The sequence below is a fragment of the Salvelinus sp. IW2-2015 genome, linkage group LG18 (assembly GCF_002910315.2).
Source record: "Salvelinus sp. IW2-2015 linkage group LG18, ASM291031v2, whole genome shotgun sequence".
Lineage (NCBI taxonomy): Eukaryota > Metazoa > Chordata > Actinopteri > Salmoniformes > Salmonidae > Salvelinus > Salvelinus sp. IW2-2015.
Genome location: NC_036858.1, coordinates 29,511,081 through 29,535,797, shown reverse-complemented (window position 1 = coordinate 29,535,797; position 24,717 = coordinate 29,511,081). Strand labels below are relative to the sequence as shown.

At 44.2% G+C, this 24,717-nt stretch overlaps 1 protein-coding gene across 2 annotated transcripts in view; it reads left to right on the top strand.

Moving 5' to 3' along the window:
- Window positions 1–24,717, top strand: part of LOC111977840 (inositol polyphosphate-5-phosphatase A) — a 197,877-nt gene that overhangs the window by 155,210 nt on the left and 17,950 nt on the right. For both annotated transcript variants that reach the window (XM_024007560.2, XM_024007561.2), the window contains exons 10-11: window positions 11,575–11,670; window positions 12,077–12,151. In XM_024007560.2, the coding sequence (XP_023863328.1) occupies window positions 11,575–11,670; window positions 12,077–12,151 (171 nt within the window). The remainder of the gene's footprint in view (window positions 1–11,574; window positions 11,671–12,076; window positions 12,152–24,717) is intronic.

Below are 24,717 nucleotides of genomic sequence, written 5' to 3'. Positions count from 1 at the left end.
AACCCGCGATTATAGAAAATGTGCTGTATAGTCAGATGGCTGATCGATTTTTTGACAGGCCTTTTTAGATAGACCTATGTTTCTGCTTATAATGTCCGACATTTTGTTTGGCTATTTGTTAGTCAACTTGTATATATTTAGATACATGCAGCATCTCTTCTGTCATTACTTGTTGCCTTAGGAGACGAAGTCAACCCTTGCTCACCAGAATGTCATAAATCGATTGAACGAATGCTTCAATGTAGTTGAYATCGGTAAAGTTTGTTTTCTCTTTCTGCTTTCATCTCTGCTTCTCTCGTGCAGCAAAGATGTTTAGCGAGTGGGCCCACCGGGGGAGAAAATGCAATAGGGGGAAAAAAAAAAAAAAGGAAAGATTTCCGTGCAAAATTTCTAAATGACATCAGTTTGACCGGTTTTAAGGTAATGAAAAGCTGTTAAAATGACCCAACATGTTTCTTTTTCAGTTCGTCTTTGATGCATATTTTATGTGGTTGAAATACTATCCGTTTTTATGATGCTGATAAAGATAGCACCGCCACCTTTACAGATGGTCTGTAACTGCACATTCATTCTCTCAAGATGCTGAAAGAAAGAAATCATATTTCTCCACTCCTGTTCCCGAGTCAGAATTTTTGGTGCATCATTTTACTGCAAGAAATGCTTAATTCTGCAGGAGTTAATATTGTATTAGGATTTGTGAGAGGTAAGTTTCAAGTTTTAATGTCACGTGCACAAGTACAGTGAAATGCCTTACTTGCAATAGACCTACAGTCAGTGTCCAGATTTCAGTTAGGCTACTATTCCATTTAACCCATCTGAACAGTAAGTACAATTCCCTTGACGTGCCATTTTGAAGTCCSCATCTTGTGACTCTCAAATTTTTAWAGCACATTACAATCATGACACAACATWGCCAGCACTGCTATYCTCCTCATTTACCACATAACCAAATATTTTCCCAACATTACCACTACTGTTCTGGCCCTCCCTTCTATTTMTTTTTAWCKCTCCATTTCACATCTTTTCTCTTATTTAATTAAACTTGTCCTTTTTTTAAAATCCTCAGTGGATTGATAACTTTTTCTGCTCAAGYTACCGAAAGCGTTTTAAGCGTTTGCCAATTGGCGTGTATTTCACACGCTACGGTTAGGCCCTAAAGCTTAGGCTTGCTACGCACTAACGGCAGATAAAAATAATGAAAGAAAAACCTCAATGTATGTAGCCTATAGATATGAATTGCACAAGAATTATACATGTATGCATTGTTTTCTCTTTATTCAACCCACCCACCCGCCCGCCCACATTATTTCATGACCCTAAACCCGTCCGCCCCGCGGATATGACCGCAGGGACTACGGGTTATAAGTCAACCCGCGCATCACTAGTGTGTGTGTGTGTGTTTGCTTGCATGTGTTCTTCCATGACTGTAATCATGTATTTATGCCTTCGTGTGATACACACACATTTCTCTTCAAATAGGCTGGAAAGAGTCATTTAGGGTTGTTGATGCACACTGTCTTGGCTCGTGAGCCTGTTTCTGGGTAAATAATATTCACTGCCTGGTCCCTTTTTGCCACAGCCTTTGATTAGCGTGTGTGCTAACGTGGGCCCTGCTATTAATCAAAACAGAGGGAGTGTAATTAAGTATACACTACATTAGTCAGGCTAATTAATTTTGGGGGCCATCCATCCGTTAGCCACTGGGCTAGCACTGATTGGGCCTCTGTTCCGGGGGACCCTGGACACCAGGGACTGTGGGGACTGTGACCCTCCTTGGCTGCCGTCACACACATGCACATGTGCACCCACACACATGCATATTTACGTGATTGAGAGCACACACGCATATTCACGTCTTTGAGCACACACACACACACTACTGCCTACTATCTCCCCAAATCCCACAGCAGGTGGGAGTTTCCTACTTAACCAAACTTAACAAAATCTCTATCACATACACGATGTTGTGATACATTGAGAATCTCATTGTATCTCTTAGCAGCACCATCTTAGGTTTTTAAACCCACATTATGACGGACAATGAGGCCTGCAGTAATCCAAAAATAGGGATTACGAGATAAATCTGTGAGGTCTTCATGATACCTTCATGAGGCCTTGTCACGTGACTAGATGTTGATTCTCGATCAAATTTTATCAGCTCGTATCTCAGACAAAGATGTGTCTATATGAAGATAAACCTTCATGATCTGGGTAATTCATCACAGAGGCCCCATTATATGAGAGAGAGCCCATCTGGATCGAGTGAGATTATTCCCCCTGAGACAAAAGAGCCTGTTTTCTCCTCTCCTTCTTATTCCTCTGTTTGCTTGCCATGCTAATGGAAACACAGAGCGAGAGTTCAGTGACGAGGGAGGAACTTGAGCGATGTCGCTTTGATCAGGATGCCGTTCCGCAATAAAAACACTCTGCAAATGAAGAACAAGCAGTGGCTTCTGTTGGTCCTCCTCATCAACAACAGCCTCATCATCAACAAGAGCTGCAGCCATTGTGTTACTGTCCCGGAGCTGCTGGCAGCTGGGCCGGCCATGCCAGGGGTAAATGACATGGTGTGACAGGGGGTGAGGGCAGCGCCTGGCACCAGTGGTCACCCACCGCCCCCCTCAGACCGTAGCGTCGTGGCCTCTGGTCCTTGGTTGGSCTGGGCCGTAGCCCCATTGACCCCTCAGTCAATGATGCCACACCTGCTGGTCACTCTGGCTACCCCACCTTCTTAGTCTCTAGTGGGGCTTTAGTTCTCTCATTCGCATTTTATCATTTATGTCCTCACACACTTATCTCACACTTTTTTTTTCTCTCATCCCAAGTTTCTGTCAGCTGGCTCGCTCACTCACCCTCTTTCACTCTCTGCCTGTCTTTCTCGATCATCTCCCTGTCACCCCCCCCCCCCCACCCCAATCTCCATCTCGCTCTCTTTCTGAATGCAGAGGTTTTTTTTTTGTCCTCATTCTTGGACTTTTTTTCTTTCCATCCTCCTCTCCTTTCTCCTGACAAGGCCCCCAACATTCCGGAGCACTGATCATTCGTCTTTAACGGCTTCAGGAAAGCTTTTCACTCGGGGGGGGGGGGGGGGGGGGGGGTCGAAGAAAAGGAACAAGCCGATTTGTCTAGCGGAGGGGGCTCTAGTCTCCCTGAAAGGTTTGGCGTTAAATTGGGTCAGGAAGGCAGGTTACGCCACAATGGGGATATGAGGATATTAGCTAAACGCACATGGCCAGGCAGACAGACAAGCATGTTCTAATATAGTCTTGTCATATGAGCTTAGAGCTGCCTAGCTGCCACCCCCTAGGATGTGTGTGTGTGGCGATATTAGGCTGTCTGAGTGTACATGGTTGTAGACAAGATGAGCGCTATTATGATGAATTATGAGATGAATGCTGGAGTTTGAGTTTCCCTATGGATCTTATCGGTTTTGTTTCGTCTCCCAACGCACTAGATAGACACTTTTTCACAGAGTCATCCTCGCCTCTATCATAGTCAAAAATGGAGCCCGTCCATGCAGCCCAGCAACTGCTAACAGTGGGTTTTTATTTAGTTCCATATTAAATGTGGCATAAACTGTTGAGGATAAGGTCGTCTTTGTGCCTGGTGCATAGTGCCTTGCTTGTATGATGTCAGTCTATGTTTGACTAATGCAGTGCTGGAGGGGGTTACACACACACACACACACACACACACACACACACACACACACACACACACACACACACACAGCCATTCCATTTCCTCCACCCTGTGATGGAGTTTACATAAGGTTCTGTCCCCCCCGTGAAAGTTCTCCAAGTCATCTCTGTTCCAGCTCAAAATAAGTCAAACTTAATTTGCGAGTTAACGTTGTTAACATTTATACCGTTCTATTTTATATCAATCATATCAAGCAAATCCTACTTTCATGGGCAGTTTCTCGGTAGCACAACGTATTCATTACATATCAACATCTGGGATAGATATCCAATTAGAAGTTAATGCTGTTTGAACGGAGAATGTAAAGAATGCAATATCCATCCAAAGAAGATGGAGAGATCTGATTCATGGAGTTGGATAGGCTATAGATACTGTCAGTCATAGARAGGTGGTCCCACAGAGTGTCTCTTTGTAGCACAGCTGTAAACCCAGCGTTGGCACCTAGGGCTTTTAAACAACTCTGCTCAGTGACATGAGGAGTCTCTCAGCTCTTTTCACAGCCCTCCGATAAATACCCCATCATATTTAAGAGGCCCCATTTTTAAGTGGCACAGTGAGAAGTCACGGGCCTCTTTCTACAACCCCCCCCCCCCCCAGTGATTTATCTGTGAAAGCCATATTGGCCTGGCTCTTTGAGGAGGTGCTCGTCTTTGTCTTAGAGGAGGCCCGAGACAATCCATTTCAGGCCCATTTCACCTACAAGACTTTCCTTTCAGGGGACTGTTAGGCTGAGAGGCACTGGGCTGTCCTAACATCTGTTTGTGTCCAGAACCAGGCGGGGCCCGGAGCACAGCGCGCCTCGGCCGGCCCCCTTCTCCTCTCCCTGGGGGTCTTTGTTCCCCGATTTCATGCTATCAGAGAAGCAGCATGTTTTCCTGCGCAGAGCTGTCAGGGGCATAAAGGGACCCCGAGTGGGGTCACATCTAGAGGGATGGTCATGAAAAATGTGTAAAATGTATCACAAAGCCCACCCACAAGATGGTTGCCTAGCGCGTCGCGGGGTAGCAGGGCTGCTCTGTATACCTTTCTTTCCCCTTCGCCGGGCTGAATTACACCACAGGGCTCCCCTGCGGCCCTGCCGGACAAGCCGCATCGTTTAGATGCCCCTAAACAAATGAAAGGGTGGCGCTAGCTTCCGAATGAATCCTTGTTCTTTGTCTCCGGGGAGGCATTGTGACGGGGTCTTTAAAAAAAAAATAATAATAATAATAAAAAAGATTGAATACAGTATTATAAACTCTTAAGTTCCTTTACTTACGTAGATCTCATTTAGTTTCCTGACTGCATTACTTAGTASCTATGTAGATAAACCCAGGGCCCTAGTTATAATCCTGTATTAAGTTTTAGTTAAAGCCTAATAGTAATTCTCTGGGCCCTACTTATGTGCATGAAATGTGTTTGTTTGTTTGACTTTATCYTTCATGCTGAGGCAGGTGTGCTGTTATTAGACAACAGAAGCGCCATCCAATTTTGKAGTAGTTTAGCGGTTAAAGCCCTGCCCTCTTCATTAGGTCATGCAACGGAGAACTTTTGAAACGTTTTTTTTTTTTCACCGGAAAACATAAAGGAGTGTTTCGTATTGGACAATTTCAGCTTAGTCCTTCCCTGTGTCAGTCGGTTTTCATTGCGTTTGGTGCCTACTGAACACAGCCCAGGTCTCACCCTCCAGAGGGGACAGGAGGATTAGAGCTTCATTAATTGTTCAGCCAGGATCGCTATTGATCAGTGCGGTAATGAACTCCATGCAGAGCCTCTGGTCTCTTTAATAGAGCACCAGTGATCACCTCTCCAATATTCTCTAATTGACCTTCCAACAACAAACCCCCTCCACACACACAACCTCACTCTCTAGGCTAGCTGAAATTAGTCACTAGCTAGTGTGGAATGAGCAAAAAGTTTTGGATTATATGTGAGTAAATACAACTCCCAACAGTGCTAAGTGAGTGTGTAGGATCTGTAATTGCCACAAAGCTGCGTCTTTGTTTTTTGGTTTTTTTTTACGTTGTACCACACAGTAATCATCACCTGATGTTTCAATTTCACTTCCATGTTGTATTTTTCATTGGGAGGATAGGTTTTCTTCTGAGATGTGAAAAAGTATTAATTGCACAAACATTGACGTCCATTCCGAAACTTGTATCGAACAACGTTCAAATGAGGCATTATCCCAATAAGGGAGGCGAGCTGTTGAAAGGAAGGGTTTGACTGTAGGGACTGACTATAGGCCTATTGCGTTTCGGGAGAGTAACTCCTGTGCGTTAAACAGCCTTGCGGACATCTGCCGTGATTGGTTTCAAACTGCTGACTTAAAGTGTCAGAGGGGAGGTGGGCCGGCCGAGGTTTTCAGATGAAATCTTTCATTAGGCTTTCTTTGTACAGGTGGCAGTAACGTGGCAGTAGCCAGGCCTGAGACAATGACTCCTCTTACTTTGCCTAATACGTTCCCAACCTCCTTTACTGCCACCACTTTATACACACACAATGAAGCATCTGGTGGCCTTTTCCTGTTGAGARGTCTATCGTCAGCCATTGTGGTGGTAAAATGTGTGTGATTGGGGAGGTTTTGTCTGTTTCATTGCTTTCGCAAGTGTGTATGAGATAATGTTGAGTGTGGAATGAGTGTATGTTTGGAAGGTTGGTAAAGTTGGCTATATTAGCAATTTGTGCGTGTTGGTGTGATATGGGGGGGGGTACTGCTGTGTGCCTGCTCCCAGCTCCAGGGGTGAGTCTACTCTGGAACCCCCAGAAGGGTGAGGTCGTGGGGTCAAAGTGATGAATTTTTATGGGGCTGTTCCCTGTGTTTCAGCCCTGTCCCTTTCTCTACGCGCTGCACTGCCTCTCAAAGACAACTAAGCAGGGCAATTTGTCCTGCGGGGGCCCCTGGAGAATGGGCGAGCAGAGGAGTTAAATACCAGGGGGGGCGARCACACACACAGTCACACACAGTCACACACCCCACCCCTCCATCCTGTTGTCCTGAATGATTTGTGGCCTGTCCATTATGCTTCGGAAAGGACAAATACATTCGGCAGGGCCCTGAAGGAAGGACAGGGGCAAGAATGGCACCCCTCCCAATGCCACCCGTTGTTTTAGAGAAGTTTCCCAGATGTTATAATGCACAAGATAAATAGGGCACATTATCATTACCTCGTGCACCCCTTTTACCTCACCTCTCTTGAGAGGGGGCGTTGCGCACTTGGAGACCCCCCAGTGCGGCTTGCTATCACCGTACTTCAGCTCTCACACKCTGTGGCTCATGGGAAGCAATGAGAGTGTATTTATGTATCATTATGTGTGGTGGGAAATGCTCAGGCGAGACAGTGAGGAGGGTCGACCATTCTTTCGACTAGAAAGACGCCCATGCATGGTCCCTCCTGAGTTACCTCTAACCTAGTGTGAGTCTAGGTCAGAAATAGGGTAACGCGCTAACTGTGAGGGTAGCAGGATAAAGCCACAGTCAGGGTCCATAATAAATAGTCTCAGGGTAGGACTGCTGATCTCTGATCAGGTCCACCTGTCCTGTCCATATAATCGTATCCATTATGATATAAAAGGCAAAACTGACCCTAGATCAGCACTTCTACTCCTACTGAGACTGTTTTGTGTACAATCACCCCCCCCCCCCATGTTAAATCCCCTCCTAGTTCTTCATCCATGGCATTGATGAATCCACTGTGTTTAGTGGGATTAATTAGCAACCCGCAGGGAGAGTGTGTGGAGCTCTCTGGCTGGACTCCAGGCAGGCTGGGTGGGGAGGGTCAGTCCTGATTTAAAGGCTCCCTGGGTAATGGGTGGCAGGTGGGGAGGACATTTGTTTTGCCCACTTTGGATCTGAGTGCCTCACCGGTAGGGCAGTGTCTCAATCATGCATGCAGTGCAAGCTGATTAGGGGAGGGAAGAGAGGAGGCGCGCAAACCTGCCAACCCTTGCACCACTCAGGAGCGGGTTGGCAAGTCCCCTCACACAGTGGTGGGAAATAATGGCATGCCGTGACAATGCCACCCCCCCCCCCCACCCCCCCCCGGTGGACACAAGGCCAGCCCTGCCCCATCCCCCCTCGGCGTAATGGAGAAGGATCTCTTTAAGCAACAGCAGCCCAAGGGCCATATTCCAACTCATTGTCGCTTCTCGCTCTCTCCTCAAAATCGAGATTTAATCGCACTCAATGGGTTATTATATTGGGCGGAATGGGGATGGTGGGAGAGTGAACAGTAGGCATGGGAAATTACTGGATGGGAATCACCCAGTGGTGGGGTTGAGTGTCCAGGCTCTTTGGCGTAAATCCAATMAAACCACCATTGCGCATTGCTATGCCAGGGCAGTCACCTGGCACACTGTCATGCCCGTGGACCGCTGGGACGTTACAAGCCTTGGACTGGGGCGTGGAGGAGAGGACGAGACATATTACCTCAGATACAGGGGGATGTGCTATCTTGAAAYCAATACAGCAGTGTTTCCCAAACCTCTCCTTGAGTACCCCCAGCTGTTCCACCTAATTGACGTATTCCAGAACCAGCACACTTGTTTTAATGAAGGGCTTGGCGATTAGTTGAATCGGGTGTGCTTGTACGGCAAAAGGTCTGTGCATTTGGAGGGGTTGGTCGAGAAGAGGTTTGGGAAACACTGCCATATCCGCATGCACAGAGATTTGTTATGCATGTCTACACGCGGTATTGGATGTGCTGAATGGAAGGTATATCAGGGCAAGAGGGGGGATACTGGCTTTGAATATACAGTAGGTTGTCTTAGGTSTGGGAATGGCGTGTCAGATGGGTTGTGGCTAGGTTGAATGGGGGTTGCGGCATGGTTTTGTTGGTTGTGTCAGTGTTGTGTTTGCGTTGGGCTCAGCAGAGCTCCTCCATCTGTTTGAGGGGCTGGATCAGGAGCAGAAGGGGAGAGACGGTCGGTGTGCCTGTGCTTTGAAGTGGGACAGATTGCTTTAACCTTGTCTCTTAAAAGAGCAGCTGGAATAGAGAGGTCTTTTCACCACCCATTTCCTTCTCGGACACTGATGAGATTATTCCATTGAAGCCCAAAGCAAGCGCCATCCCCCCAAGATGCACCGGGGCAACCTCTTATCTAACCCCTCCACAAACAGGCCCTCTGTCTCCTGTGTTGACCTGTGACCCACGATGCAAAGCTTTGCCGGGCCGGGGACTCTCTTTGTATGGGCTGTTGGAGATTATTGGCGTTCCGAATGCAGTGAAGACATCCCACTGTACATACTTGTTTACCTTCCAAACTTCTCATCCCTGACAGCTGTCCAGTCTATTTTTCTTCTTTTCCCCCACATCCTCATGTATCAAATGAAAAGCCTATTGCTTAACTCAAATTAGTTCTGTTAATATCATTTGGGGAGTCAATGAGAGCATGTTTAGATCTAATATGTTTAAAAGACAGGCGCTTTGATCKGCCCAGCCACCGGCCCTACTTGAAGAGAGAGCTCTGTTCAGGAGCCTCCCTCTCGCTCTCTCGTCTCTTACCCAGGGTGCCTATTACCAGATGCATGATCCACAATTAGCGGCAGTGAGCTTGGGTTAACTCGTGGTCAACATCTGTCCTCGTTTTTTTTCTTTGCTTGAGGATATTTTTTTACATTGAATTTCTTATATCTGAGAACACCTGGTCTCTCCTTTCAGTCCCGTCCTGCATTTATCTATAAGACTTAAGCGACGGCATGGCGTTCTCATTTACACTGCCTCTTCGTTAGGTTAGGGGGGGGGGGGATCTCATGACTAAGGTCCCTGCAATGGTCAAAGGGCTGGTGGGTCGGTAGGCTAGGCTGATCTAAATTAGGGATGGGGGGTTATAGAGAGTATGTAGGAGGTTTAGTAGAGGGAGGTTGTTTTTCTCCGAGGCCAAAAGAGCGCACTGTGATCAATGGCGTACAATCAGCCGCCTCAGACTCCCATGACTCACTGATCAGTCATAGTCAATGAACACATAAATGAATCAATCAATAACGTCAGGCCTGGCCACGGAACTGCTTAACCTGAACCACTGTGAGGACAGACCACCACCAAAACTGCTGGGTGTGTAGGGGACGCAGATTGTAGACTAAACAAGTTGCATAATTTGTTCTGCATAATTAGGCAGATTTTCACTGTAGGCGCACTATTCTGAAAAACATATTTGTTTCTCAAAAACAATTCCTCTCAGATGAACTTCTCTTCTCTAAAATTGTATAGTTTCACCCGGAAAAATGTAAGCCAAGTGAAATAATTTCCCCCTCAATACATGACATTGTGTCATTGTTGCTTTTTCTTGTTGTACCTTCGGTTGAGAGTCAGAAACAGTTGGCGAAAGGTGTGATAGAAAAGCGACAGCATTGTGGACCTACGATCTCATGGCGCTACGCTCTCAGAAGAAATGAGTACAAAAAACTGTGCGCAGGTGTGCTTTTCACTTGCGATGGGGACATATTCATGTATAGTGATAAGCAACATTGACCCTTTCTTGGTCGAGGCCAACGCTCACTGGATTACAGAAATAATTTGAACGTGAATGGAGAGGCCATTTCTGTCCTTCAAATATCTGGGGGGGGKTTTTGTCCAATAAGCTGTGTGGGTTTCTGGCRGTGCTGCTGGCCCTGAAGTGGCCAGGGATTTCTGCTTGGCTGGGTTTTGGATTTGCAAAGCTGACAGAAGGGCTTCGGTTGGGAAGAAGGAGAGCCAAACACTGCTACCAAGTCACTAACTTGAAAGGCTCATTTGAATAAGATACCTTTTTTTCCCAAAAAATAAATACACATATTTGCTTAAATGTCCTGAGGCTCACTTGATGGCTCCATTTTGTTTTCTGATTCGTTTTGAAGTCGTTCAAAGTAAACAATAAAAGATGCCGAAAGAGACACATTTTGGTAYGTTTTTTGTAATAATCGTAGAAGTGGATGAAAAATGACATTTGCGGATTGTCTTTTGCTGGTGTGGCTACAATTACTTTTTAACAGGGAAAGTATCTCTGCCTTGCCCTTCTCCAGTTTCTTTGGCCTATTCATTGAACAAAGCTGCTTAAGCGCACTTAAGCGCATTAGCATTTGGATGACAGGGGACCATATTGACCCTGTATTTGGAGGGCCTAAATGAGTGAAAGATGGAGCGATTTGTTAGGGCTTTAGAAACCAGCTTGGGGGGGGGGGGGCCGGGGGCCGGGAACTTCACTTACTGCTCGGTGTTTGTTCTAATCTGGTGTGCCGTTTCGAGCAAGCAAGACTGATTTGTGACATTTCAGTCTAAAGGCCCGTTATATTGGCTTGACCTGATTAACTAATCTGTGCTTTGAATTTCAATCAGGCTGCTGTCCCTGCAGTGTGGTATGGGAACCACTGGCTGAGGGATTACCTCATTCAACTGTCTTCAAACACAGATGGTCGAATGTTTAACTAATTGTTAAAAGAGTCCACAAAGGGGAATTTAACCATGCACACGGTCCACAAGGTCAATACATACGAGGGGGACAGTAAAATTAGGCTTTTTTTGGTTTTGGGGGGAGGTCTTAAAAAATAATTGAAATGCATAGTGGTGTGCATGTGTTCTGTGTGTGGAATATAGAATGGGCATCAGTAATGTGATACAGTATAGCCTTCTGTACTGTAGGCTGTACCTCTTTTCAAGTGTGTACGTTTGTGTGTGTGTGTGTACGCGGGTGCGCATATGTGTGTGAGAGAGATGTACTGTTTTGTCGTCTTTTGTTGCTGTACTTTGATAAATTGCTATCCTTTGACACCACACAATGCACGTTTACATTTGTTTTATTCAAGCCTGTCTTAATCTACCTCAGTATGATATTTTGCTCCATCCTATGAGAAGTAGTGAATCCTGCCACTAACCCCCCCCCCCCCACGTCTCTCTTCCTTCCTCTCTCCCACTACAGAGTCTGTGCTCCACTGCCACCATGCAGACGGTCAGACTAGGTGACACCAATGAAGTTGACAAGCTAATATTCAGAGAATCTGAGAACGATCGCAAGGTATGCTACATTATTGAAAATGCACTGTACACGCACAATACCTGACATTTCAACGTTTTATCAGAATTACTCATGTGTAGCATCTCACCTGAACACAGAATAGCTTCTTTGTAATGAGAGAAAAATGACACAACCTTTCCCATACATTAGAATCTACAGGCCTTTGCGTGACAAGGCCAGCCTAGTACAGCTTTACAAGGCTTTGCTCCGTTTGGCCCTATAGTGAGAATCAAGCATAAGTGAACAGGTGGCGTTTATATTACACTTCTGACCGAATGAATGCTGCYCCTAACATCACAGCACATTACCCTTCATTAAATTAGTTGAAGCTCTAATTAGGGCTGGTTCAGATGAGGATCGCTATTAATCGGCCCTATATTCTGCTCCCCTCCTCTGCCCCTTTTAGGTTGTACTTCAACTTGAAAAGAAGCTTTTTAATTATATTAACCAGGATGTTTTCCGGGAAAACAATGGGACCCTGGTAAGTCATTCATTTTGTTTTGTAACTCTGGGAGGTTTATTCAATTTGGGGGGKTTTTGCGGACGTTATGATATTCAAAGTAACAGGAATGTGCAACATTTAAAAAATGTCAAAATTAATTGCGAAAACAAGTAAATAAAAGACATTGATGTAATGCAGAATTTGATTTGAGGCTTTGAGGGTTTTTTGGGACGTGGGGTTAGGTAAAATAATTAGGCCACACAGTGGGTGTCATTGTGACGGGACAGAAGCGAGTGGTGCAGATGTTCTGACGGAGGCCCTCACGCCTTCCTGCCTCATATGAACACTGATTTCAAACATCCTCACCGTCCTACCTGAGAGGTCAAACACCTCATGAATGCCTCCAGAATTGACAATCTCCTTGCCTCAGCTCCACCCCTCCCTCTCCCCTCCTCATCCCTCTCCTCCTCCACCCCTCACTCCTCCTCCACCCCTCCCTCACTCCTCTTCTCTACTCCATCCCTCCCTCACGCCTCTTCCCTCTCCTCCATTCATTCATGATTGTCCGTAATCATGGTAGCATCCACATTAATGTAGAAGTGTTCAGAAATGTAAATATCAAATACTGTACGTAGGGGAGTTTATGTCCTCTTTTAATAAGTGATTCAGAAATATCCATATTAAGATTCCCATAGAGGCACATAGTACATACCAACTTATGGCGCTTCAATCCTTGGACATATTCATTGGGCACCAAATGGAAGAAAACAGATTGAATCGCAGAGGGACTACCCGGACCTGGTCCAATAATAAAGTAATTTTCGTTTTCTTTGCAAAACAATTTGAAATGTTTTCTGTTGTGTGTGTGCCCTAATGAATACAACCCTGATTCTTAGCATCCTGACCCATCCGCTTGGGACACAATACTCTGAGTGTATGTACAGTGGCAAGAAAAAGTACCCTTTGCAATTAGCTGGACTTCTGCATAAATTGGTCATAAAATTTGATCTCATCGTCATCTAAGTCACAACAATAGACAAACACAGTCTGCTTAAACTAATAAAACACAAACAATTATACGTTTTCATGTCTTTATTGAACACACTGTGTAAACATTCACAGTGGAGGGTGGGAAAAGTATGTGAACCCTTGGATTTAATAACTGGTTGACCCCTCTTTGGCAGCAATAACCTCAACCAAATGTTTTCTGTAGATGCGGATCAGACCTGCACAACAGTCAGGAGGAATTTTGGACCATTCCTCTTTATTTCTGAAAACAAATCTTTCAGAAATATTCTTGGGATGTCTGGTGTGAACCGCTCTTTTSAGGTCATGCCACAGCATCTCAATCAGGTTGAGGTCAGGACTCTGACTGGGCCACTCCAGAAGACGTATTTTCTTCTGTTGAAGCCATTCTGTTGATTTACCTCTGTGTTTTGGGTCATTGTGCTGATGCATCACCCATCTTCTGTTGAGCTTCAATTGGCGGACAGATAGMCTTACATTCTCCTGCAAAATGTCTTGATAAACTTGGGAATTCATTTTTCCATCGATGATAGCAAGCTGTCCAGGCCCTGAGACAGCGAAGCAGCACCAAACCATGATGCTCCCTCCACCATACTTTATAGTTGGGATGAGGTTTTGATGTTGGTGTGCTGTGCCTTTTGTCTCTCCACACATAGTGTTGTGTGTTGTTTCCAAACAACTCAACTTTAATTTAATCTGTCCACAGAATATTTGGCCAGTAGTACTGTGGAACATCCAGYTGCACTTTTGCAAACTTCAGACGTGCAGCAATGTTTTTTTGGACAGCAGTGGCTTCTTCAGTGGCTTCTTCCGTGGTGTCCTCCCATGAACCCCATTCTTGTTTAGTGTTTTACGTGTCATAGACTCGTCAACAGAGATGTTAGCATGTTCCAGAGATTTCTGTAAATCTTTAGTTGACACTCTAGGAATCTTCTTAACCTCATTGAGCATTCTGCGCTGTGATCTTGCAGTCATCTTTGCAGGACGGCCACTCCTAGGGAGAGTAGCAACAGTGCTGGACTTTCTCCATTTATAAACAATTTGTCATACCGTAGACTGATGAACATCAAGGCTTTTAGACATACTTTTCCAAACCTTTCCAGCTTTATGCAAGTCAACAATTCTTAATCTTGGGTCTTCCCGAGATCTCTTTTGTTCGAGGCATGGTTCACATCAGGCAACGCTTCTTGTGAATAGCAAACTCGAATTTTGTGAGTGTTTTTTATACTCACAAACCAACATCTCCAATCTTGTCTCAATGATTGTACTCCAGGTTAKCTGATACCTGACTCCAATTAGCTTTTGGAGAAGWCAATAGCCTAGGGATTCACATACTTTTTCCAAYCTACACTGKGAATGTTTAAATAATGTATTTGATATAGCCAACACACAAATCATTGTATTTTTCTTATTAGTTTAAGCACACTGTGTTTGTCTGTTGTGACTTAGATGAAGATCAGATCTAATTTTATGACCAATTTATGCAGAAATCCAGATACTTCCAAAGGGTTCACATACTTTTYCTTGCCACTGTATGTTCATGCAATTGGACATACATTGCATTCGTGAAGTATTCAGACCCCTTGACTTTTTCCACATTTATCATGGTTTGAACGATGTGCGTATTTTCCAGTCCACAAAATACAGTACAATACAATAGTTATACAGTTCACACCCAAAAAGATTAGCCTACTGGAGCTAGTTAAATGTATTTACCCAAGACAGCATATACTGCAGCTAGCTACATCTATGGCCTTTTATGTTTTTCTGTTGTGCGTAATGTGCAGTAACCTATATCATTTATTGGRTAACGGCACAATCATTTGGGCTTTTTTGGGCTTGGGCTCATTAAATGTATTTAATATATGGCTCATCAGGCTCTGSTATCATCAGACTTTTCGATCAAATCTCGAATAAAATCCAGACATAGGCATATTTATATGCTTTAGAATAACACATCTGGTTTTGGCGGGAAATACCGGGTTACCCGTGTGAGAACTGATATACTCTCGGTATGGAACATTTGTAAAATATCGGGAAAATATTAAACCCTTGGCTGTGTTGTGTTTCGGAGGACGCACGACTCGCAACCTTTGCCTCTCCCGAGTTCGTACGGGAGTTGCAGCGATGAGACAAGACTGTAACTACCAATTGGATGCTGGGAAATTGGGGAGARAAAGGGATAAAAGTAAAATACAAAATAAGAGTTCAATCTTGGTTTCATCAGACCAGAGAATCTTGTTTCTCATTGTTTGAGAGTTGTTTGGGAAACTCCAAGTGGGCTGTCATTTGCCTTTTACTGAGGAGTGGCTTCCGTCTGGCCAATCTACCATAAAGGCCTGATTTGGTGGAGTGCTGCAGAGACGGTTGTCCTTCTGGAAGTTTATCCTATCTCCACAGAGGAACTCTAGAGTTCTGTCAGAGTGACCATCAGGTTCTTGGTCACCTCCCTGACCAAGGCCCTTCTCCCCCGATTGCTCAGTTTGGCCRGGCGGCCAGCTCTAGAAAGAGTCTTGGTGGTTCCTAACTTCCATTTAAGAATGATGGAGGTCACTGTGTTCTCGTGGACCTTCAATGTTGCAGAAATGTTTTGCTACCCTTCCCAGATCTGTGCCTCGACACAATCCTGTCTCTGAGCTCTACGGACAATTCCTTTGACCTCAAGGCTTGTTTTTGCTCTGACATGCACTGTCAACTGTGGGACCTTATATAGACAGGTGTAAGCTTTTCTGAATCATGTCCAATCAATTGAATTGACCACAGGTGGACTCCAATCTAGTTGTAGAAACATCTCAAGGAGGATCAATGGAAACAGGATGCCAATTTGAGAGAGAACGCCTACACTGATTTAAAGCAGCAATATTTGAGTGATAGGTTTTAAAACTCTGCAGCTGCAATTAGAAAAATAATAATCTGTGCAATAAAAAAAATAAGGAGATCCCCGAAAGCCAGATGGAGATGGGTAAATTAGATGCGCATTCTGTCTTTATATTACTATAGCATAGGCTATGCTGCAGCAAATGCAGGTCTACCTGTCACAAGAAAAAAAGTTACCATGATGAGATGAAAGGTCTACATGCATTGTGAACTGCGCTCCRTACTGAGATGGACTGTCTGTCCCCACCCTGAGTGTTGATGATTCATCATGCAGAGGTCGTAGATAAGCTAGATTTAGACATCGCATTCAATTTTACTCCATGCTGTTCATATAAATAATTKATTATAATTTACCGGTTTCTCGGTTATTTATCCTGGGAAAAGGGAGTGGTTTTGGGCGGTAAATCTCCTTTCCCACCATTCAACCCCAGTTGTTGCACAGGTCAAGAGACAAATTGGCGTAATCGGGGAAAGGCGGACACCTAGTCAGTTGTACAACTGAATRACTTCAACTGAAATGTGTCTTCTGCATTTCACCCAACCCCTCTGAATCAGAGAGGTGCGGGGGGCTGCCATAATCGACATCYACATCTTCGGCGCCCGGGGAACAATGGGTTAACTGCCTTGCTCAGGGGCAGAATGACAGATTTTTACCTTGTCAGCTCGGGGATTCGATCCAGCAACCTTTCGGTTACTGGCCCAACGCTCTAACCAATCAAGGTGACAGACAGTGCCAAATTCAATATCGCCTTACCCGGGGTGTGTAATCATTAGTCCAAACAGTTTCTATTATTAAGAACAGTTTTTATTGTAAGACAAGAGTTTATTTTGGACAAATTCAGGTAGGTCTCTCACAATTTGGTTTACTTCCGTTTTTGTAACAGAATTGGTGGAATGAATACACCCCTGATCACCCGCACACACAGTTCACTTTCACAGCAGCCACATACAACATCACTTTGCTCATTATATAATTCCTTCTCGCATCTACACGTTCTCCTCCTCTCACCTTTTTCTTCACTTGTGGACTTCAGTGCAGAACACAACATCTGTCTGTTACCAGGTGCAAAGACCCCTCCAAATAAAACTTTCATACCATAACCGCTAACCCCTACACAGCCTACATCGTTGTCAAGATATTCACGTTATAGTCAACATACTAGAAATAACGCATTAGTAAACCCACAATCCAAACCATGTGTACATCACGTAGTAGTGTACAGCAAGCAGTTTAACAGTTACACCGGTGGGCCCCGGTGGCAATAAATTAATAAAACCAAAGGCTTAACTTGACTTGGAAGAGTTGCGGTGTTGGATAGCCTTATCCAGCTAGCTAACATACATAGCATTTGTCTTTGTTTGAGTCGGGTTGTTGAGTATGCTAAATTAGCTGTATTAGCTAAGTAAGCAAAATGTAAACTAAGAAAAAAAAAAAAAACATTAATGTGACACATATGACTCTTCAAGTAGTGTCTGTCTGTGTGTATATACTGTAAGTGTATGTGGGRCTGTATGTCTGTGTCTCTTTTAGTATTGGTGTGTGTGTTTATGTGGTGTGTGTGTTGGGCCTCAGGAGGCCCCCACTTCCTTCTTTCCCTCTCCTGTGCAGAGCCCAGCAAGATAAACGGCGTAATGGGGGATCAGAGATAATCTGATGGTCATGGTCTAGTTAAACACACCGTGTTATGATCCTTATAAAACAAACTACCTTTCCAAAAGGATAAATGTTCCCCCCTGCAACCCTCGGAGGAGGGAAAAAAATCCATTGCATCTTTCATCAACTACTAGACTTGTACCAGCTTGACAGAAATGTAATTCGAGGCAGCTCTCAAAAATAATTATTGTATTTTGAGGAGTAATCATTGGTCGGGACATGATTGAATGTGTCCATGCCTATTGACTTTTGCTATGATTAATAGGATTGTTTAATCAATATTCCCATCGAAATTGTATAATTAATTATCCCGAACGCTGTCAGGCCGGGACGATGGAGAGCCCTGATGAGTATTTGGGAAGATTACATTTTCCGGGAGTGGTGGCGTCGAGCGGCACAGGGGCTTGCTCCTCAACGGAGGGGCGGAGGTGAAGGGGGCGGGCGGTGGGGGGATATATGTCCCCGTGGACACGGATTCTGTGGAGACGTGTGCCCCCCTCTACCTCCTATCTATCCAGTAGCGCATCCTCCATCAGGTCGCCTCCCTCCCCTCTCCATCATTGATTTTGTTTCAGTATCTTTTTATTCTAACTTTATCAGTTGTGGTATCAGCTGACGTCCGGGGGAAAGAGGGGGGTGWTTTTGGAGTCCTGTTGCGAGTGATGAACTTTTCTGTCAGGGCCGCTCTTCCTTGTCATGCTCCCTGCGTACTCGCGACATTACTCAAGCCGCAAGAGTTTCCAAATGAACTAAATAAATATATAAATAAAGATCAATCACCTTCCCGGCTAAACTTCTTTCATATTTTACCTGTCAGTTTCCTTAAGTGGTAATACAGCAGAATGCTAAATAATGTGTGACCTTAGCTGGGAAGATAAACATGGAAGGCCAGGGAGAATGGGCTCCTGTGCTGTCTCTTATACCTGAATGCCYTGCTACACTGAAAGGCTCATTGTGCTTTTACTAGTATTGATCAGTTCCTCAGTCTGATCATGAGGTATACAGCATATATATTACTGTATGTACATACTGTACTGTATGTTGATGTCCATGTATGGCTTGTCCTATAAATGTCTCCCAGTCAATGTTTTGGTCTGCAAACGAGCAAAATGTGGATTATAGGAAAAGGCACTTTTGTGTTTTTTGCCCTTGACACAGGTSTGGGAATACACACAATACACACAAAAGTATGTGGACACCTGCTCGTCGAACATCTCATTCCAAAATCATGGGCATTAAGATGGAGTTGGTTCCGCCTTTGCTGCTATAACAGCCTCTACTCTTCTGTTTCCACTAGATGTTGGAATATTGCTGCAGGGACTTGCTTCCATTTAGCCACAAGAGCATTAATGAGGTTGAGCACGGATGTTGGGCGATTAGGCCTGGCTCACAGTCGGTGTTCCAATTAATCCCGAAGGTGTACGATGTGGTTGAGGTCAGGGCTCTGCATGCCAGTCAAGTTCTTCCACACCGATCTCGACAAACCATTTCTGTTTGGACCTCGCTTTTTGCACGGGGGCATTGTCAGGCTGGAACAGGAAAGGGCCTTCCCCAAACTGTTGCCACAGTTGGAAGCGCAGAATCGTCTAAAATGTCATTGTATGCTGTCATCTGGCCCGAACCATGAAAAACAGCCCCAGACCATTATTCCTTCTCCACAAAACTTTACAGTTGGCACTATGCATTTGGGCAGGTAGCTTTCTCCTGACATCCGCCAAACCCAGATTCGTACGTTGGACTGCCAGATGGTGAAGCGTGATTCATCACTCGAGAGAACGCGTTTCCACTGCTCCAGAGTCCAATGGCGGTGAGCTTTACACCACTTCAGCCGACGCTTGTCATTGCGCATGKTGATCGTAGGCTTGTGCGCGGCTGCTCGGGCCATGGAAACCCATTTCATGAAGCTCCTGAAGAACAGTTCTTGTGCTGACGTTGCTTCCAGAGGCAGTTTGGAACTTGGTAGTGAGTGTTGCAACCAAGGACAGATGATTTTTACGTACTTCAGAACTCGGCGGTCCCGTTCTGTGAGCTTGTGTGGCCTACCACTTCGCGGCTGAGCCTTAGACGTTTCCACTTCACAGTAACAGCACTTAMCAGTTGACCGGGGCAGCTCTAGCAGTGCSGAAATTTGGCGAACTGACTTGTTGAAAAGGTGGCATCCTATGACGGTGCCACGTTGAAAGTCACTAAGCTCTTCAGTAAGGCCATTCTACTGACAATGTTTGTCTATGGAGATTGAATGGATGTGTGCTCGATTTTATACACCGAATAGCCGAATCCAYTAATTTGAAGGGGTGTCCACATACTTTAGTGTATATAGTGTAAGTAAATAAATGAATTAACAATCCCCCTAGAGGTTTTAAGGTATTATGCAATTGATATAACCTTAACTATGATAAGAGAGAGCATAATAGGACTGTAGCCTCTAGCCGGCTGGCTGTTTAGGTTGACCCTCTCAAGGCGCTCGACCATTCCCTATCAGCGACAGTTTATTGATTCCACACCAAGTAATGAAGATTTCATAAAACGAAGAAAAAATATGGCCTGGCAATATAAGCCAAATGTGTGCCGTAAAAATAAAATTAAATGACCTTTCACCTCTGTGTGTACTGATGGCTTTTAATGGCAGCAGGTGTTGTCAGAGGGATAGTTTGACACGGTGTAAATCAAAGCACAATTATGAGCTTGGACAACCACTGRCCGGGTTGGAGGGACAGTCAGCCCAGAGACCTTTATTTCCCTCTGTTCCTGCAACTTCGCCCTCTTATAACAATCACAGCTAGCGTGATTTAGGTGTGTGTTGCTCATCGAGGAGAAGCAAGAAATCTGGACCCTGCATTTCCTCATCTTTCTCCTTGTCTACGATATTGCCCGAGCCGTATTGGCTAGCAGCCCTCTCCAACAACTCCAAGGTCATTTCGGTCTGACAAACTACTGGGCCAGCTTTATAATGCAACGAGGCCTTGAACCAATATAAACTGGGATTTTTTTTACTGCTGACCTACCAGACCAGCAAATCATTATGCTTAATTGACCCGGGATGAAATGTAGTGTGAAATTTCAGCCCTTGGGTTTTCCAGTCAACCTAAATGAATTACTCAACATTCACTTAAAAGCTCTGTGCACACATACACACACATCATGGAAACACAATGTGCTTCATCACCCCCAACATTGCTCATCTGCTGCCTTTTAAAGGTGTCACTTCTCGTCTCGGCTGCACTAACTCTCCATGGAGACAAGAACACCTGTCCACACACACTCACAGAAACAGACCAGTGTACACATACACAGGTACTCTATTAGGGTAAGAATAACAAAGATCTGAGGCACTATAACGCACACAGGGACAATTACGTACTGCACCTCTATAAACTTATATGCTGGCACACTCTTCCACACAAGGTCTCTCTGCACACACACACACCCTTGGAGCAATGCGTGTCATTGGGAGGACGGTGGTGGTGGTGGTGCACAGTGAAGCGTATCCTCTGGGCTCTATTCCTCATTCAGTGTGTGAGCTCTCCTGTGACCCTGTCTCTGTGAGTTTGATGAATGCCGCACATCTGCCCTCCTGAACCACAGAGACTCTGTCTGAGGGCCCCACTGCCTGGAAAGTAATGGCCACTGTTCTACACCACTGGCGCACGCACACACACATACACACACACACACACACACGCACACACACACAGAAACACACAGATGCTCACACTTTACACATAAGCATGCATAAAGTATGGAGTAGGCTACTCGCGCTTAACCACAAGCAGTCGCTCATACACACTTGCACAGGCTCCAGGCATACACACACGCATGTACATTTATCCCACATGCATGTAAAAATGCCAATAAAGTTTTAATCTGGTTTACAAACGTGTTGGGTTTGTGGATTGATGGCTGTTATTGTACTCCACTGATGTGGTTAACGCTCCTCTTCTGCCTGTCTTGGCCTCCGCTTGGTTAGATGTCTCCTCTAAATATTATTGCTGTTGTCATTTCACCTAGATGGAGAGTACATTATCATGTAGGTGGAGAGGACATTATCATCTAGGTGGCGATTACATTCCATTCACTCCATTTTTACATGTCGTACAGCAATGTAATGTCATTATTGTTTGAACTAGCTTTAAATGTACTGACAGCCTTACACAGGCAGTGTATAGGAACTCATCAGACACTGAGCTCTATTTTTGGCTGGCGTTAAGCCAGCGCAATTGTCAAACGCATGCTCGTTTGCAATTTCGACCTGTTAAAGCCGCCGCTTTTCTGTTTTCCAACCCTAGTTGCAGGATTGGTGCTGGTGTTAGCGGTAATATGGTTGGTTATGGCATGGAATTTGACAGCGAAAGTGCAGCCTATCCAGCCATGACGAACAGTGCCCATTTGCACATGGAACAAGAGATGTGTGCTTTTTGTGCTAGTAAATTTCGTATTTAGAAACGTAAATCTGTTCCCCCCCCCCCCCCCCGTTTCATTTGATTAACCTCCCCTCCTCTCGATTTAAGGTTGTTGTTTTTTGTCACACCCAATGCATTCGCCAAGTAGTCAAGACTATCTATAAAGGGTTTGGCTCGTGAGACCACTTTGAAATAAATCTTAAACCAAAGCCTAAAAGATCACGTAGGCTATATGCCCATCATGGAATGTGAGATGAGGTAATCCGGTGACACTCGTATTTAGAAACGTTTAAGTTATTTTCCTGTAACAACTGCTTGTTTTTCGTCTTCAMCCTTTGAGCATGGTGAAGTTATTAATTACACTTTGGATGGTGTATCAATACACCCAGTCACTATAAAGATACAAGCGTCCCAAAGATACAGGCGTCCTTCCTAACTCTAGTTGCTCAGGGATTTCACCATGGTGACTTTAAAAAAAAGAGTTTAATGGCTGTGAAATTATGAAAACTGAGGATGAATCAACAACATTGTAGTTACTCCACAATACTGACCTAAATGACAGAGTGAAAAGAAGGAAGCCTGTACAGAATAAAAAATATTCCAGAACATGCATCAAATCAAATGTATTTATGAAGCCCTTTTTACATCGGCAGATGTCACAAAGTGCTTACACAGAAACTCAACCTAAAACGGCAATTAATGCAGATGTCGAAGCACGGTGGCTAGGGAAAAACTCCTTAGAAAGGCAGGAACCCTGCAACAAACCTAGAGAGGAACCAAGCAAATGCATCCTGTTTGCAGTAAGGCCCTAAAGTAATACTGAAAAAAATGTTGCAAAGAAATTAACTTTATGTCCTGAAATCAAAGCGTTATGTTTGGGGCAAATCCAACACAGCACATCACTGCATATTTTCAAGCATACCCATCATGTTATGGGTATGCTTGTCATCGCAAAGACTGAGGAGTTTTTGGGGATTGAAAGCAAAATCCTAGAGGAAAACCTCTGCTTTCCAACAGACACTGGGAGACATCCACCTTTCAGCAGGACAATTTTTATTTTATTTTTACCTTTATTTAACTAGGCAAGTCAGTTAAGAACAAATTCTTATTTTCAATGACGGCCTAGGAAGTGGGTTCAGTGGGTTCTGTCGTTCTGCCTCTGTCGTTCTGCCTTGTTCAGGGGCAGAACGACAGATTTTTGCCTTGTCAGCTCGGGGATTTGATCTTGCAACCTTTCGGTTACTAGTTCAACGCTCTAACCACTAGGCTACCTGCCGCCCCAATAACCTAAAACACAAGGCCAAATTTACACTGGAGTTGCTTACCATGTTCCTGAGTACCTAGTTACAGTTTTGACATTAATCAGCTTGAAAATCTATGGCAAAACTTGAAAATGGCTGTCTAGCAATGAAAATGGCTGTCTAGCAAGATATAGTGTTTTACTTAATTTTTTTAAATTTATTTTATTTTATTTTTTTACAAATGTTAGAATTTTTTCCACACTTTGACATTACAGTATTTGGTTTAGATCGTTGACAAAAAATGACAAATCTATTTTAATCCCACCATGTAGCTAAAAAAATGTGGGAAAAGGGTGTGAATACTTTCTGAAGGCACAGTATAAAGCGATCTGTGCATCAGAATAACAGCATATAAAAACTATTTAAATTTTACATATCTAAGTACTTAAGTAAAATTACTTTGAACTATGGGATTAAAAAGTACTACTATGTTTTAAACCAGATACTTTTAGACTTTTACTGAAGTAGTRTTTTACTGGGTGACGTTCACCTTTTACTTGAGTCATTTTCTATTAAGGTATTTTTACTTTTACTCAAGTATAACAATTAAATACTTTTTCCACCACTGAAAAAACTGAATGACCACTTCTGCACAAGCTGCCAYTGTTTTGAACAGATTCGATTATACTATTTAGAATGAGCAGCCACTCTCGAACGAACGAGTGCACCAGGGAGAACGCAACACGCATGCAAATGCAATAAGTGAAAACACATTATCTAACTGGGGATAGCTAGCTAACATAATGTTACAAAGTATGGTGCGCTAGTCAGTTAACTTTAGTTCTGAATTAACTTCATATTTCCAAGTTAGTCAGATATTAGTTTAGAAAGACGTGAAACTGGCATGGGAGCTAGCAAGCTTGTCAAAGGTAGAAAACTGTTTGATTTGACCCAAAAATCGACCAAACTGTTTCTCAAAATTACTGTTGCTGGCTAGAGAATTTTATCATGCTTTGTGATGCACCCTTTTTTATGCTGTTTTGGTCCACACAACATGTCTGTCACCTACAGTAGAACCTGATGAACAATATGGGGGGAAACAATAAGCCGCTGTCATGCTTTTTTGTCCTACCAGATCCACGATGAGAAGGTTCTAGCTATTGTATCCCTCTGTCCTTCAACTCTTGTTGGATGTTGATGTCTGGTTTATCAGGTCCCWGGCTCCCATGACTGTTATGATAATTTTTTACAAGTTAATTACAATTAGCTTTTTGCTTTAGCGCCATCTGTACCTGATAGAGCAGATCTAGTCGCACGTGCGGAAGTAAGCCATCTAGCGCGAGAAACATATTGGGAGGGAGAATAGAGCAGACCCAGAAGTTCTGACTGAACACACATTTGAGCGGC